Source organism: Artibeus jamaicensis, unplaced genomic scaffold (assembly GCF_021234435.1).
Source record: "Artibeus jamaicensis isolate MK-2021 breed Jamaican fruit bat unplaced genomic scaffold, CSHL_Jam_final contig_685, whole genome shotgun sequence".
NCBI classification, from domain to species: domain Eukaryota; kingdom Metazoa; phylum Chordata; class Mammalia; order Chiroptera; family Phyllostomidae; genus Artibeus; species Artibeus jamaicensis.
The window spans coordinates 30845912-30862617 of record NW_026521924.1 but is presented as its reverse complement, the minus strand read 5'-3'; the positions used below and the strand labels follow the sequence as shown (position 1 = coordinate 30862617).

The following is a 16706-nucleotide window of genomic DNA, read 5'->3' as shown; positions in this document are numbered from 1 at the left end:
TTTGGAGCCCTCTCCCCCGCATTCCCAGCCTGGCAGGCGCCCCCGGTTCCATGGAGATGGCAGGTGGCTTCTGTTGAGAGAGGCTGACAGGCCTCTCATCCCGGCGTGATTGACAGCGCCTTCATCAGCAGGAAGAGAATGGCGCCTCTACAGTGATGTTTGCTCCGTAAATATTTGACATTATCTACCCTGAAAGCCTGAAAGAGAATTTCACTTTTCTTTCTTTTTCTGGGAACACAGCAAGTCACAGAACACCCTTACGTATAATTAGCCTGACAAGGGAGTTTCTGATTGGGGCTGGGAATCTACCAGGTGGGAACAGCTGTAGGTGTCTTTGAGTCTTTTCTGTTCCAGGTGGTGGCGGTGACTCACCTGTGCCCATGGGATGCAGCTCTCCCAGCACCGGGATGTGCACGCCTTCCTCTCGGGCAGGGCCTGAGGCTCTGGGCCTCCAACGAGCTCCCAGCTGTCGCTGCTGGTGTGAGGACCACATGGAATGGCCAGACCCGTGGGGTGGGCCTGTGGCTCGCTCCCGCCTGATGCCCGGAGGAGGCGGCTGCCAGGACTCATGGAAGCCATGGCTTCTGACACTGGACAGACTTGGACTTGAATCCCTGATGTAGGAGTTGCTCACAGTGTGACTTTGGGCAGGTTAACTCACCTCTCTGAGTCTGCTTCTGGGGTTCATGACAACGGCCAGGTTTTAGGGCTGTGCCATTAACCTTCTGAAAAAAATCGCCCCTTGAGGAATTTTTTAAGACTCCCCCTCCAAATTGTCTTCCTCATCAGCAAAATTTTAATGCCACAAATATATAGTACACCTGTTTACATACTGCGGCCCCTTGGAGGACCACAAAACATTGTCATCGCTAAGATTTGTCACCCCCCGCCCCCCTGCCACCAAGAACTATGTAATTTTTGCCCTCTTGGAAGTGATACCTCCTTGTTGAGAATGCATATTTTAGGGCAATTGTAAAGGTTAAGGAAGAGGTCATTTTTGTCAAGAACCCGACACAGTAAGTGCTCAGCGAGAGTTAGGTATTGATGTGTAATACAGAAGCCATGTTGGGTATTATCAGTCAATACAGTGTCACGTTACACGTTACCATACCACACCCTGCCCCTCTGTGCTGCTGCGATTACCAGCCTTTCCACCCCACGGCACACACCAACTGCCGTTCTGCGACATGCCGACACCACTGTTGGCTGATCTGAAAAAACACAAAGGTATAATTTTGATGCATTGGCACCGGGTGGCTATTGCTGTGTTGGCTGTTCCCGTGTTCATTCGACAGGCTAAGGGCAAAGAGGTCAGTGCCCCTGACCAAGTAGTCAGGCATTGCATGTTTCACAGATTGTTGCAGCACAGTGGTTGAAAAGCGCTGCTATACTTATACTTTACTGTCCTTTATTATACTACACTATATGACTGTACTATTCTCTGTCGGTCTAACAGCTGCTCACTGGCTCTGAATGGGAGAGCCAAGGTGCAGAAGACCACAGGGGAACGTGATCCAGCCGCGGGGACCCTGCGCAGTGACGTGAAATCGGACCCGGGTCTCAGGTTCGCTTTGCAGCGCCACGAGATCTCAGAGCTGTTGCTTGAGCCTCTGGGCCGCGTGGTCAGCGTCCCTACCCCGGGCACCGCAGTTTTCCTCTCCGTAATGCAGCGAAGAGCACATCTGGGGACACGCGGAGGGACACCGAGACAGGGCCTTTGGTACTGGTGACAAACACACGTCCACTGAGCACCCACCATGCGTGGCCAGGGGACGTGATGCCGCGGGACGCAGTGGTGGTGGTGGTGGGGGTGAGGGTGGGGGTGGGGGCGGCTGCCCGCCGGGCTCTGCCCTGTGGCGCGTGCGTGCAGTGGACGAGCAGGCAGCACACGCCTCCGTGAGGGCCGCGGCTTTGCAAAAGGGCAGTCCGGGTGCCACCTGAGAGCAGGGGACTGATCCTGGACTCCAGTCAGAGAAGAAGGCGGGGTCACAGCCCTTTGCAAAGGTGAGACTGGAACTGAGAGGACTCCAGCTTGGCCGGAGTGCAGAATGTGCTGGAAGAGGTCTGTGTCCTGGAAGGCAGGAGCCAGACCAGGCAGGGTCTCGGGCTGGCTGAGGTCTTTGGACAGACTCCCGGGGCCACGGAGAGCCACGGAGAGCCACGGAGAGCCACGGAGAGCCACTACAAGGAAGCAATCCAGGGGTGAGGGTGGGCGGGAGAGGCTGGGGGCGGGAAACTGGCTGTTAATGGAAGACCATCCTGTCTTTCTTTAAGGCCTTTCCATTCCCTAGGGACAGGAGGAGCTTAGTCCGGGCCTGGGGTGGAGGCCAAGAGGGGACCGGTAACGTAGGGCACAATGAGACCTGAATTCATGTACGACAAAGAGCTGTGTCTGCCACATTCCCTTTGGCTGCAGTGACATGTCTCTCCTCTGTCACTCATCCCACAAGTCTCCCGGTCACACTGCTGGCCCTTGGAGTTCGGGACACTCCCTGCTCCTTCCACAGCCCTCAGGCCTGGGGATCAGGCCCGTGTCTGGAAAGGGCTTACCACTTGCCCAGCGCCATGCCAGGGGCTTATGAGGGTGTGGCTTTGCTATGTCACAAACTGAGGTCTGAATTCCGTGTGCACCATGTCAAGGGGAATGGGGGAAGGGGCAGGTCGGTCTCCTCACCTGTAAAACGGGGTCTGAGTACGCACCTCCTGGGGTCATCCTGAGGCCTGGGACATTTCTTAGCATTGTGCCTTGCTCACTGGGTAAGTGTCAACACTCGGTGCTTCTTGAGGTGTCAGCCATGACTCATTCACACATTCGCTGATCACACACCTGTGACGTGGTGGGGTGTCCTGGAAGCTGAGGCTACAATGGTGAACCAAACAGGGTTTGGTGTCTGCCCTCACAGAGTCACAGTCTAGTGACAACTTAACAAAGGAGGGCAAATGTTTTGGGGAGAGGTCAGAGGGTAGAGGCAGGGTCCGGCAGAAGCAGGGCCTGCTTGAGTGTGGTTGGTACGGTAACAACATGGGTGTGAGGATTTATGGCTCTGGTTTGAACGTTTCACCTAAAATGTCATATGGTGAGCTGGAGGGTGATATTGCTTTGTTACAGAATTACACGCTTATGATTTTGTAATGGAAGATTTTATAATTGAAAAAGGGGTGTTATTTGTACTGGACCCTGTGGTCTGGGTGTTGGGAGGTCAGGAGAAAAAAATCTACTTATAGGCACATGGTCATGTGACCAGGACTTGAAGGGTTCGTGTGGACGTGGGGAACACGGGGGTACCACATAGGGTCTCTGTCATAATGACTTAACTTGGCTGCCAAAGACAGCAAGTAAACAAATGGGTGTGGCTGTTCCAATAAAACTTTATTTAAAAACGAACAGGTGGAGGGTAAGATTTGGCCCCTGCGTTACAGTCAGTTCCCTTGGGGTCTTCTCTGTCCACTGGAGCCTAATCTCACAGCCTTTGCGGGGATTGGACGTCATCTCAAAGTCCCGCCCCCCTGCAGCAGCCCTCCAGCAACAGCTGAGCAAGGCGGGTGTATGCCTACCCCAGCTCTCTCTCTGCTCAGGCTCAACGACCAAGGCAGGCTCAGCCTTGCCCCTGAGTCCCTGGTAGGATCAGGCCCCACTGCCCCCCGTGGTCATTGTTCTTAAAGTTCATGTATCGGCTTCCTTCCCTTCCCCATTTCCCTCTCTGTGTTCTTGGCCTCACCTGTCACATAAACTGCCTTTCTGAACATTCTCTCCTCCAGGCCCGAGTCCATAGGACATTCATCAGATGTGAATGAAGACCTGGGGGTTGGATGACCTTGAGCAGGGGTCAGCAAATTATGGCCTGTGGGCCGAATACAGGCTGTTGCTTGTTTTTGTGAATAAAGTTTTATTGGAACACAGCCACACATGAGTTCACTATTACCAATGGCTGCTTTTTCCTGCAAGGGCAGAGTGGAGTGGTTGGGTCAGGGTCCCAGGGCCCACACAGCCGGACGTATTTATTGTCCAGCCCTTCAGAGAAAACGTGTGCTCACGTTTGGTCTTGAGGGGCGCAGTGGTGCGACCTGATCTACTTTATTAAGGATCGCTCCAGCTGCTGAATGGAGAATGGACTGGGGCCGAAGGGTGAGTGGCCGGTGAGAAGCCACCTCGGAGGTGGAGGAGAGGTATGGGGGGAACAGATTTGAGTTGTCTTTGGCAGTGAGAAGCAACGGGACTTGTTGCTGGGTTCAACTGGTTGAGGGATGTGGTTTTGTATACTTTTGGTTCTTTCAGTGCTCCTTGGCGAAATTAACTTTATCTTCAACATCACTTCCTTCTGGAATCTGTGGCGACTTCCCAGGTTGGTTGGGGCCACGTCTGTGCCCCTATCCCGATAGCACCCCCTCTCCAGTGCTCTGTTCTTCCTTTGGTCTTGCCGTAGACCACAGAGATGGCACAATAACAGGGCTCAGATTTTGACTCCAGACCCTGTTCTCAACACCATGAACCCCCTGCTTCGTCAGTTTAGTGAGCCTCAGGACTAGCACACAGTAGGTGCTCAACAGTCACTGAGTGCATGAAGACCAGGAGGTCTTTGCTTTGGACCCCACTGCTCATCCCCGCAGTCGGCCTTCACTGCCCGCCTCCACTTTCCTCGCGTGTCCTGCTATCTCTAGCCTGGCCGCTCATATTTTACTGCCTAGGTGCGGGGCCGTGGCAATAAAGTGGAGCTCGCAGGTGATGCTGGGGCCATCGTAATGCCATGACTGCGGGTATTGTGCAGCCCTGTGACAGGAGTGCCGCGAGCTCGCTGTTCTCGGAGGACAAGTCATTTCTTGGTGAGGGCGGGGAGGGGGTCTGCATCTGCTTGGGCAGCTGGTGTGTGGAACATGGCCCGGTTCTCCCCGCGCTCTCCAGGGAATGGAGGGCGGTGCGCAGGGGAACTGAGCGCCAGGCAGGGCCATCACTCCGAGGGGGAGGCCGGCCGTCTCAGTCACGGCTGCCCTCTGCCGCACATCCGTGAATTTGTGAGACAGCTGCCCGGGCCTCTGCTCAGATTGCATCATAAATTACTCACACAGAGCTGACCAGCTTGGAGCGTGTGCAGAGGGTGCCCAGAAACCCAGCAAGGGGTGCTGGCCTTTGTTAAAAAAAAATCCAGTGGAGATGAGGTGGAAACTGGGCGTGGTCAGTGGGTCCCAGCCACAGAGGGGCCACCAACAAGTACTTCGCCGGGGCCCCTGGGGATCAGCACCGGTCCTCCCTCCCCGCTTCCCCTCTCCCTTGCCTCTCTCCTCTCTTGCCATCTTTAAAGAAAACACTTGGGCCAAAGTCAATCCATCAAACGTCATTACAGATTTATTAAGCCTGATGTAGAAAGACATTTAACAGTAACATCTTCAGAAAGAATAAAAAGAGCACTTCTATTCAGTCTTGTGCTTTGAAAATCTAAATATATTTTTATCATATAAATAATTCTTTTCATGTTTTAAGTGCATCTGTGTTTTTTCTTCTTCTCCTCTCCTTTAATTTTCTTCTTTTTTTTTTTTCCAAATTGGCCAAAGCGGAAGTCAGCGTTGACGGAAATGAAGCCATTTGCCAAGCTCATGGTGTTAGAGGCCGGGCTGCGGGCTGCCAGGGAGCCGGGTTTCTGAAAGGTGTTTCAGTAGCTGTGGCATCGGAATGGGGGCCAGCCCCCAGCAAACCGTACTTGAACGCACCCACGTCCTCCGTGCCGGCTGCTGGCTTTCCGGATGCAAATTATGATAACGTTCCAGATGGGAACAGTCTATTTGCAATAACTGCTGAGTGGGAAGAAAAAAAAAAAAAGAGACTTTTTTTTGTCACAAAGGAAAGAGTGATCAGGTTGGAAAATGTAAATAACACACTTATGGAAAGCTTTCTGATGGAAATGAGGGGCTCCGCCTCACCTTGGTGAGTGTGTTGTTCTTATTTTTTTCACAATAGCTAAGAGAAGTACTATTATTGAGGGTTTTAATTACAGTTCTCAAAGTAGAATGATTTTCTTTAAAAAAAAAACTCTTTAGATGTAAAAAATAATGGCTTCGGTGATATAATTTAAGGGTTTTCTTCATCTCTGCCATCGGAATTTATTTCCACTGGTAAAATTATATGAAAAAAAAAAAACACAACCCTCTAGAGATAATTCCCTTGCTGCAGCATGAAATACAGGCACACATCTGGAATGCAGCCCAAATCATTTCTGTCCAGCAAGGGACTGATCCAAATGTTTCTGTTAACCTGATTTAAGTGATGCGGGGGTAGCGAGACCAGATTGTTTCTAATTAGGAGAAATGACAGCGCGGTGGCACTGAGGAACACAGCGAAGGAGCACCTTTTCTGAAAATCCCTGCGGTTCTTTCCAGCTGCAAAGCCGTCATTTTCAGCTGGGCTGTTTGTCCTCGGGCCTCTGACGAGGCGGCCAAGCCTTGGGAACTTTTGCAAATAGTCACCGCGTGGAGCACTGATATTCAGGACGATGGGGAGCGCAGGTACGTGTGGCCAGCCCAGGGAAGGCTTTTCCAGATCCCAGGAAAGTGGGCACGGATGCCTATCTGTGATGAATCTGTTTGGCCACAGGGTGGTATAATTTTCCTGGCAGAAAACTTTTTTTTTTTTTTCATTGCAAGGACCATTTATAATCATCAAAAACAAGTGAAACATGGTTTTGATTAAAACAGCCTGTTGGCTCAATAATCTCCGTAATTTTAAAAACATCCTTAATGCAGAAGAACATGCCGATGTCAGGAATGGCCTGGGGCCCCATTATAGCAGCGACCGAATAAATAAAGAGAAGAATTGTGAGGTCATAAAAACAAAATTAAGCTAATGTTTCAAATTTTGACAATTATGAATCCTTCCTCTAAGAAGACATTAAAAAATTTTTCAGGCACTATTAGATAAAATACAAAGAGGGCAATTCTACACGGACGAGTTTGAGGTTTTCCCGAAGGGTGGGGCATGCCAATAAAGAAAAACTCTGAGCCAGGTTGCTGGCCCCTCCCCAGACCCAGCAACTGGACAGGGCTCATGCAGACAGACAATCTTGGGTTTTAGAATTTCTTTGTAAACTCAGATCTAATTCTTTCATAAGCTGTTGAAAGAGAACGATCAGGAAAAATGACAAGCATATTTTTTTTTCTTTCTATACAAAAGAATCCCCATTGTGGGCCAGTTTGGTAGGAAACAGAAAGAAGCAAATATAACAAAATCTGTGTTCATACATGGCAATATAGTTAGTATATACAAATATATACAGTATAAAAATGCACGGGAGGTTTACGTTCCCAGCCATCCAAGCTGCATGGTACACAAGGAAAACAGCCTGGTTTCTCCTCCGAGTATACGGGCAAATGTATTATTATATTACAGCATGCAGGCGATAGAAAATTAGTGGGCTCGTACAGGAACATTCGACAGGTACGGTTGCCGTCATTTTTTTTTTCCCCTTGGAAAATGACTGTCTGCTTTCCTCATATAAAACTGTGTTTCCTTTCTTCGCTGGGAAATAAACACTTTCCTTCAAAGCGAGGATGAATGTGGTTCTCCCGACTCACGCCGTCCCACCTCCCCCTCTGCCTTTTCGAAAAGAAAAAAAAAGCGTGGAACTAGTGTAAAGCAGCAATTATGCAACATAAACATGGTGGATGTCAAATTTTCTAAAAAGCTACAAGCATTCTGCAGAGCAAGAACAGGTTGACCCTTGCAGAGGCTGTGCCTGATCAACTGTTGTTGATTTTAAAGGGTTGCGGACGTTGATGATTTCATTGCTGACAGTGCCTGGCTGTTAGGAATCAAAATCAGAAAAGACCAGAAAGACGCCAGTCCATCAGAGACTGAAAAGTACTTTGTCTCCCAAGCGATCACGACATTTAAGAACCCTGAGCCAAATGAGAATTGTTTTGTAGGGAAGCTTTTTTGGACTTGCATTGCTCATTCCAGCATCTGATGTGTTATAAGCCCAAAATATTGTGAAACTGAAATGTTTTTCTAGTATTTATCTCAGTGCAGAACAGGAAGAGTTTATACTTTTTCTCTGCAGACCAGTTTAATTTTGTGTATCTTAAAAAATGTGCATACACGTTTAGAATTCCTGGATGTTATATGGGTCATTTAAAAAGTGAAATTATTACTGAAAAAAAAGTCTTCATGTCTGAGAGATAATCACGTGATTGTTCAAGTCCTGTAAATATAAGCCCTGCCTGGGGACTGATACCTGAATGTAGGTTTCAGATTCAAGGTAATTCAGTGAACACATTGGCATTTATTTTCTGGAGGAAGTGAGGGAGTGGTAGTTGTTTTTTGTTTTGTTTTGTTTGTTTTTTTTAAAGTAAAGCATTTGTGCAAATTTTTCAACTTCTCTTGGGAGTTCTCACAAGAGAGTTATTATTTGTCCTTCCAAAAGCAGTTTTAAGCAAATAAACATCGTACAAAGGGCTGTGGATATTTAATCTGCCCCCCTCAAACAGATTGTTCTTTGAAAAGGCCTTGATGAGAATCACATGGCTGGTGGTAAAGTCATCTGTGTGATAGAAGGGGCCGGATCAGGGGCCGTTCGTGGGAAGAGCCATTTTGCTCGCCATCTTGCAGAGCTAATGCTCCACCTGGTACCAGCATTTTAAAAACAGTCCCAGCCTAATCCATAAAACATTTCTAGTTCTCCCTGAAGCTTTGGGCTGCCATGTGCATGAGTAACTTGGAGAAGCACCTGCGCCCCTTAGACCACTGTTTGTCGCTGCAAGGAGAGGCGCTCTAGCCTGGAAAGTGTGTATCTTCCTGGCCTCTGACTCCGTCACGGGGAACCGAAGGAGACAGGTAGCCTTTGCTTGGGATGTTGGGATGAAGAGGTAAAATTCTCCTGCAGAAACTCTAAAGAGGATTCACACGTTTCAAATGTTTCATGCTTACCTACAGTGAAAACATGTCTCCCGAGGGGGATAGATTTGTATCTCTCTCCTGCTCCATCTTTGCCTAAAAGTATTTCATGGATATTTTGAGAAAGTCTTGGAATAGAGAAATTGAAATTAGCATTTTGACATCTCACGGAGGAAAAAAAAATACACCCAAGTTCAGTTGTGAATTTTTTTTTTTTTTGCCTAATGCATTTTCAAAATAGATACACTTGTATTGATTTTTAGAACTGGTGTTGTACATGTGTGTGTTTAAAGCCCCCAATTTATTGCCTTATTATTAGTGTTTTAGCTTTCAACACACTTCTATTCTTGTTGTAGAGAATAGAAGATAATGCGAAAATGACATTTTAATGGGTTTTTAAAAAGCAAAAACATTTAATAAGCTTGAAAAATGAAACCCGATGAAAAAGGTTTGGACGCAAATAACCTGGGAAATGATAGTCGGGGAAGGAACAGAATGTGAGCACCTTGGAAGGCCTTGGGATCTTCGGGTTTGCTGTAGAAATTTTCAGAAAATCACAGACTCTTACTGCTCCTGTCCGCAGGCCCAGGGGAATAACAGTGGAATTCACACACGCACTCACGGACACACCTCCCCACTGCCTAACCAGAGTTCCATAAACCCTTCCCAAATCAGTCATTTCATTTGTTTGTTTTCTGCACTTCGACTACCTTCTGTGGCTTGTGCCTGTGACATTAATTATGCAAGACTCGGACAACTAAGCAGGTGCATTTTGGGGGTGAGTTTTAAGAAATCTGTTGGTGACCTCAAAGAAATTCTGTGGGGACTGCCTGGGCTATTCAATTTATTCTCTGATTATATTCTGCTTCTAGGCCTTGACCTATTTTTAAGCTATTTCCTCCTTGTATGCTTTTCAGAAGGAGAATCCCCTATTCTGAAATATTATTTTGAAAAACTGAAGTAAAAGCAGGAGTAATATGAGGGAAGTGGGACCCCGTGTGAGCTCCTCTTCCGGTGGCCGGTATCTGTGTCACCTGGGGGACTAAGGTGTGTGTGAACTCTTCACCGCTGGGCCCCGGGGCGCCCACAACCCTGTCGTGCACACGTAGCTGCCCACTAACACTTTCTTGGGTGAGTTGGCTGAACACACTGTGTTTGCTGTTCTGCCTTGTGGTCCCAGCATTTTGTAACACGCTGTCTATTGGGTGGGTTTGCTGAACTGCAAAATGGGGCCAAATACAGAAGAATACTTAAATATTTCTATGCAGTTTTTTCCAGTGGACATCTCCATTTGCAGCTGATGGGTGGTCTTGGCTGGAAGGAGGGACGGGAAAGGACAAGCAGGCTCCCCCCGCTCTCTGACCCTGGGGGTCAGCGGCGGAATGGAGACACTCCAGCGTGATCTGCATGTCATCTTCCTTTCCATTTCTAAAGTTCCAATTGGTCAGAACTACATTAATTCGCGGAGAGGAAAAGAATGGCATGAAAGCAGATAAAAACATTCTCCTGAGTTTATATTATTTAGTTTTTTTTTCCTCCAAAAAGAAGTTTCTAGGAGCCTCACAGGGCTTGCCAAATGGAGACAGGCTTGGTCTCTAGGAATATGCTAAGAATTGTGTGTATTTCCCAGCACAAGCCCAGATCTTGTTTCTAAGAACAGGAGCAGCTGTCCCTCAGCGGTGACATTTACGGTTACCAAGTGACGATTCATGAGTCTTACCAAATTTATCAATATTTTTGTCTCTCGCCTCCCACCCCACCCCTCCATAGAAATTGCACTAACAAAACCGTATAGATTATATGTTGAAGCAGATGATTTATTTTCTTTTTCTTTCTTAGAAGGGAAACTATTTCCACGGAGTCGAGCCCTGTATTGTTCGCCGCCTCCACCCCCCACCCTGGGTTGGAACGAGAGCTTGCAATCTGCTTTTGGACTCTGCAGCAGAATCTGAATTCTGAAACTTTATCAAATACCCCTGGGTCGGAGCAGGCAGTCTGTAACAACAGCTTCAAGAACCCCAATGCTAATGCATCGATTTCCCTTTAATAGAATTTTGTCGTTGAAGGACAGGGCTCCGTCGAGTCCACCCTTCAATCTTAACCCATCCCAAGACTGTTCCTTTCCAGTTGAGCTCCATTCATTTCTGGTTGAATAGGTTAAGCAAAGACAGACCTCGCTGTTCTCAATTCACTTTATGATCCTCCCATCATAAAAAATAATATCAGCACCTTGCTTTTCATGTCAGAACTACATTTGAGCCGCGATTCCCTATGCCCATGAGTAAATCCCATAAAAGCCGCCCCGTTGTACTGTGGCGATTTTTCCTCGTGGGTGATTGATTGATGGATGAGTGCGGACACCTCGATGAAGCTATTTCGACTGCCATCTCAATCCGATGATGTGAGGGGTGTATTTTCTGTCCATGCCTCATTACTTCAGAATGACATTCCTGGAACTTCATTTACTTTTTCCCTCCTTCCCCGAAGCGCCATATTTTTTCCCATCTAGGTTATGCACGCCATAAAAAAAGCAATTTGCTATTATATGTGGCATAAGGGCAATACTTTCCCTAGGAGGTAAATAAGAAGTTTTTTTTTTAATCCCAATGTTGAATTTAGGGATCATGTCAAAATTTTGAAAACAATTCCAACAGGCAGCTTCCATGAGAAATGGTGGTCAGGGTATATTTGGCTTCATTTCCTTGGTGTTGAGATTTTTTTTTTTTTTGGTGTGTGATAACCTTGGTCATTAAAGCAACAACAACAAAAATATTTCTTTTGTTTCAAAAATCATCTAGTTCTTAGTGTCATGCCTAGAACAGTTTAAACATTTCACCCATCGCTGCCGAGTAGCAGGTTGCAACACAATCCAGACTTATTTGTCCTTTGAGAATAAAGAAATTCATTGTTTAAACGCAGTGATGGATTTATCTATTATAGGTTGCTTTCAGTCATAGAGAAAACGCTCAACCAGAGTAAACAGACGAACCCCTTGCATTTACCGAGTGCATACTCTAGGTATGCAAGAGTTTTAGTGTTAAAACATGCTCTTAGCTTTTCCACGTTGACTCAGGACCTGATCTTAATCTGTGTAATACAGTATTCCTGTTAATAATAACGTATAATTAAGACATCCGTTAAAAATCCATAACGTTAATTTAATGGAGAAAATCTAATACAGTTCTATTGGAATTTTTACGTTAAATTAACTTTAACGGGCTTTTAATGGATGTCTTAATTAGATCTCATTATTAACGGGAATATTCCACAAATTAAAATTGGGCCCTCAAAGTTTTAATGAAAAAAGTTGCAGGAACACATTTAAAATGGACACCCTATTTCATGCTTTCTGTTGCTGAGCCACGTCTCAGAGCCCATAAACAACAGGTCGTGCAGAAGATTACCAGAAAAGGCTGCTGCTGAACTTTCCACCCTGGGATGATTTCATCTTCTTGCTTCCTCTCCCATTCGGCATCTCACCCAGTCCCCCCGCCCCCACCCTGTCCTTTCAATTTGCAGGTCTCATATGACAGTGGTGCGGGCTTGAAACTATTATTTAAACGAAACAAAACAAAACAATGAGGAGATCGTGATGATAATAAAGGTGCCTGCCACTGCACGGGGGGAAAAAAAGTCTTTGGCAGCAACATGGTTAAGCCTGACTATTTGAACAACTTTCACAGAAGATGAACATCGTTCAGAGGTTTTCTTGGCTCAAAGTCTGGTTTAACTTAATAATTCTTCCACTTTGCGGTGATGAATGGCTCCCTAGTGCAGGGGCAGGACTGGGCAATCCAGGTGCAACCGTAATTGTTGCACTGAACAGAAACATTTCCTTCAGACAAACGTTCCCAGAGGGGTTATAAATAGGAAGTGGACATTACCATGAAAAGTAAGCTTCCAGGCGCCTCCATCTAGTGCAGCCCACTTGGACATTAAACTACGGAGACTGATACTCCCCCCCCCACCCTTTCCTGTCGAATGTTACAAACTGACAAAATAAGGACATCAATGTTCTCAGGCATATTTTTCTTCAGTGGCACTTTGTTTTCTCGTGACTGTAAAAAGAGGGCCATGGAGACGAGACAGCCCTATTGCAGTTTATCAATGAAAATCTAATATCGTCCATAAGCAGAGAAGTGGAAATCAATACTTCATTACCAAATTGTTAGTGAGGATGAAGAGAAATGGCTGGGGTGGTTTTCTTTTTGTTGTTGTTGGTTTTTTTGGCCGTCTTTTCAGAGCAGGGCGTCAGGAGTTCAATGTCAGAAGCGGGGCGGTGCAACGAAGGACTCAGTGCGAGGGGGATCCAGGCTGGAAAGTTGAAACTAAGGCATTTGTCCTGTAATGGGAATCAGAACAACAACAAAAAGAGATGGGTTATTTTCAGAGGAATGGCTCCGGGCATTATTTCCCCCAGGTAGTCAAATTGCCCACCTGGAGGATTTCGTTGGTATTCACGTTCTGCACAGAGTCACAGTCCAGTCTAGTGTATGACAGAACTTGATGACGGGACACAGAAAGGAAGAGCCAATTCAGGGGGAAAAAGCCCCAAAAACAAACTTTAAAAGATAATGTAGGGAAGATACATTTGTACACCGTGTTCATAGCAGTATTATTCACAACAGCCAAAAGGTGGAAGCAATCCAAATGTTCATCAGTGGATGACCAGATAAACAAAATGTGGTCTGTCCCCACAGTGGAATACTGCTCCGTCTCAAAAAGGAAAGGGAGGGGACTTCCGCCAAGACAGAGGCATAGGTGGAGACGCTGTACCTTCTCTCACAACCACGTTTAGAGACAACTAAATATTAGCAACAGAAAACATAGCCAGAACACAGAAAATTGAACTTTTCGGAAAGTCTGATAACAACAAATTCTTCAGCCTGACCAGTAAGAGGGGTGAAACCAGCAGCTGTCAGAGCGGGGTTGCACAGGAAAACTCGGTCAGACGGACTCGGGCGCGCGGAACCCAGGCACAGGGTTGGACCTAGTAAGCGACTCAGCGAGTGACCACGGGGAAACAGCAAGGGAGCAGGGCAGCGGGTTGACTGTGGTCTCACCTTCCTGTGCAGATAGACAAGCGAGGGAGTGGGCGGTGAGACTACGGGACTGAGCAGGCCCCACGGCGGGCGGCAGCACAGGGCGCCGCCATTTCCCCCGCTCTGACCCCGCCTCCACGTACAGCGTCATGGCCCGGCCCTGGTGAACCACCTAAGGTTCTGCTCCTCACCCAGCAGCGAGAAACAGCAGAGGGGGCCGCCATTTCCCTGCTCTGACCACGCCCCCACATATAGTGTCACAACCCAGCAACCTGAGAGTCCAAGGCTCCGCTCCTCATATTTAACGGGCGAGAACAGACCAAAAATGGCTCAAGAAGATCTCAAAGCCCCAGAGCCTATAAATCTAAGCGATGAAGAAATAGCAAAACTCTCAGACGCACAGTTTAAAACACTGGTGATTAGGATCCTCACGGAACTGGTTGATTATAGCCACGAATTAGACAAACATATGAAGGCGAAACTAATTGAAATGAATGGAATTGCACAGGAAACCAATAGTGATGGAAAGGAAACTGAGACTCAAATCAATGGAGTGGACCAGAAAAAAGCAAATAATGGCCAAACAGAAAAGAGTGAAGAAGCAAGAATTCAAAAAAAAAATGAGGAGAGTCTGAGGAACCTCCAGGACATCTTTAAACGCTCCAACATCCGAATTATAGGGGTACCAGAAGGGGGAAAGGAACAGCTACCAGTGGAAAACTTATTTGAACAAATAGTAAAAGAGAATTTCCCCAATCTGGCAAAGGAAATAGACTTCCAGGAAATCCAGGAAGCTCAGAGAGTCCCAAAGAATTTAGACCCAAGAAGAAACACACCAAGGCACATCATCATTACATTAGCCAAGATTAAAATGAAGGAGAGAATCCTAGAAGCAGCAAGAGATAAGGGGACAGTCACCTACAAAGGAGTTCCTATCAGACTGTCAGCAGATTTCTCAAAAGAGACCTTACAGGCAAGAAGGGGCTGGAAAGAGGTATTCCAAGTCATGAAATCCAAAGACCTACAACCAAGATTGCTCTATCCAGCAAAACTTTCATTTAGAATGGAAGGACAGATAAAGTGTTTCTCAGATAAGATCAAATTCAAGGAGTTCATCATCACCAAGTCCTTATTATATGAAATGTTAAAGGGACTTATCTAAGAAAAAGAAGTTAGAAAAACATGAACAGTGAAAGGACAGCAAACTCACAGTTATTAAGAACCACACCTAAAACAAAAGCAAACTAAAAGGACAGCTAGATCAGGAGTGGAAACATAGAAATGAAGATCTCAAGGAGGATTAGCAACAGGGGAGTGGGAGGAGGAGAAGGAGAGAGAAGGTACAGAAAAGTAGCATAGACAGTAGATAGAAAATTGATGGGGGGGGCAAGAATAGTATGGGGAATATAGAATCTAAAGAACTTGAGACGCATGGTCATAAACTAAAGGGGGGGTAATGGTGGGGACGGGGGGGTAGGGTGGAGGGGAATGAAGGGGGAAATAGAACAACTGTAATGGCATAATCATTAAAAAAATAAATTAAAAAAAGAAATTAAAAAAAAAGGAAAGGGAATTCTGACACACTCTACAACACGAACGAACCTTGAGGGCATGATGCTAAGTGAAAATAAAGCAGTCACAAAAGGACAAATACAGTATCCTTGTAAGGATATGAGGTATCCAGCATGAACTTGAAGCAGAATGGTAGCTGCCCAGTGCTCTGGGGAACAGGGCAGTGGAGAACCCCCTCTTCACGGGGTCCAGAGTTTCAGCTTTCCAAGACGGCAGAGTTCTGGCAATGGGGGCTGATGATGGTTGCACAACAATATACTTGAAGATGATTCAGGTGCTAAAGGTTATGTTATGTGCATTGGACTGCCATTTAAAATAAAAATGCAATGCATAATTTTTAAAAGAATTATAAAGCATTTTGAAACACACAGCATTTTATCCCTGGCCCTACCACCCAGGGAGAGCTCCCCTTCACATTCTGCTGAATTTTCTTCTAGTGTTTTCTGTGTGCATTTCTGCTAGGCTTGCATAGTTGTAATTGCCCACTGTGTAATATTTCTCTCCCTGTGTCTTCACTTGCAAGACTCATTGTAAAGAGCTGCATGAGTTCAATCTCCCACACTGTGAGCAAGAGTTTACTGAACCATTCTCTGGTGTCGGACATTTAATTTGCTTCCAATTTCATTCAGTAATACATAACACTGTGAGGAACATCTTTGGTTTAAAGCCTTCCAGTGTGTTGCATTTCCATAAGCTTACATTCCCAAGTGTGGAATTCTTGAGTCAAAAGTAGGACCATTTTTTTTTCAGATGGGGATAGAATTACGGTGGTGAGCATTCTGTAAAGACAGGGCTGTCAAACTCATTTACACTGGGGCCACATCAGCCTTGAGGTTGACTTCAAAGGGCCAAAATAATTTTAAGACTGTGTAAATGTAACTATTACTTAACTGTTAAGGAGTTGAAATTACATTTGGCCCTTTGAAGGCAACCACCAGGCTGATGTGGCCCCTGGCAAAAATGAGTTTGATACCCCTGCCATAAGTTATGTAAAACTCTAATCACTATGCTATGCATGTGAAACTGATATGATATAGTATGACAACAGAAATCAAAAAATAAAAAAAGATGGCCATTTTTGTGGTGGGGAAGGGCTACTTAAGGTGTGTTTTGCTTTGGGAGGTGGGTGAGGTAAATTTTTTTTCAGGTTATGTGCTATTTGAATTACTGTAAAAATGCCTACAATTTGTAATATATAGAAATTTCTATATACT

General features: G+C 46.2%; 1 protein-coding gene and 1 long non-coding RNA gene across 3 annotated transcripts in view; one reads left to right on the top strand and one right to left on the bottom strand.

Annotated features, from left to right (window-relative positions):
• Positions 1-5604: 5604 nt before the first annotated feature.
• LOC128628290 (uncharacterized) lies at positions 5605-11044 on the top strand. Its single transcript, XR_008392627.1, has 3 exons — positions 5605-5917; positions 6370-6495; positions 10718-11044. It is a non-coding gene; the product is annotated as an uncharacterized LOC128628290 (long non-coding RNA).
• A 690-nt stretch (positions 11045-11734) lies between these two features.
• Positions 11735-16706, bottom strand: part of TSHZ2 (teashirt zinc finger homeobox 2) — a 410141-nt gene continuing 405169 nt past the window's right edge. For both annotated transcript variants that reach the window (XM_037133668.2, XM_037133669.2), the window contains exon 3: positions 11735-13220. Coding sequence is in view for 1 of the 2 variants with exons in the window: in XM_037133669.2 (XP_036989564.2) it covers positions 13219-13220 (2 nt within the window). In the remaining variant the exon portion in view is untranslated. The remainder of the gene's footprint in view (positions 13221-16706) is intronic.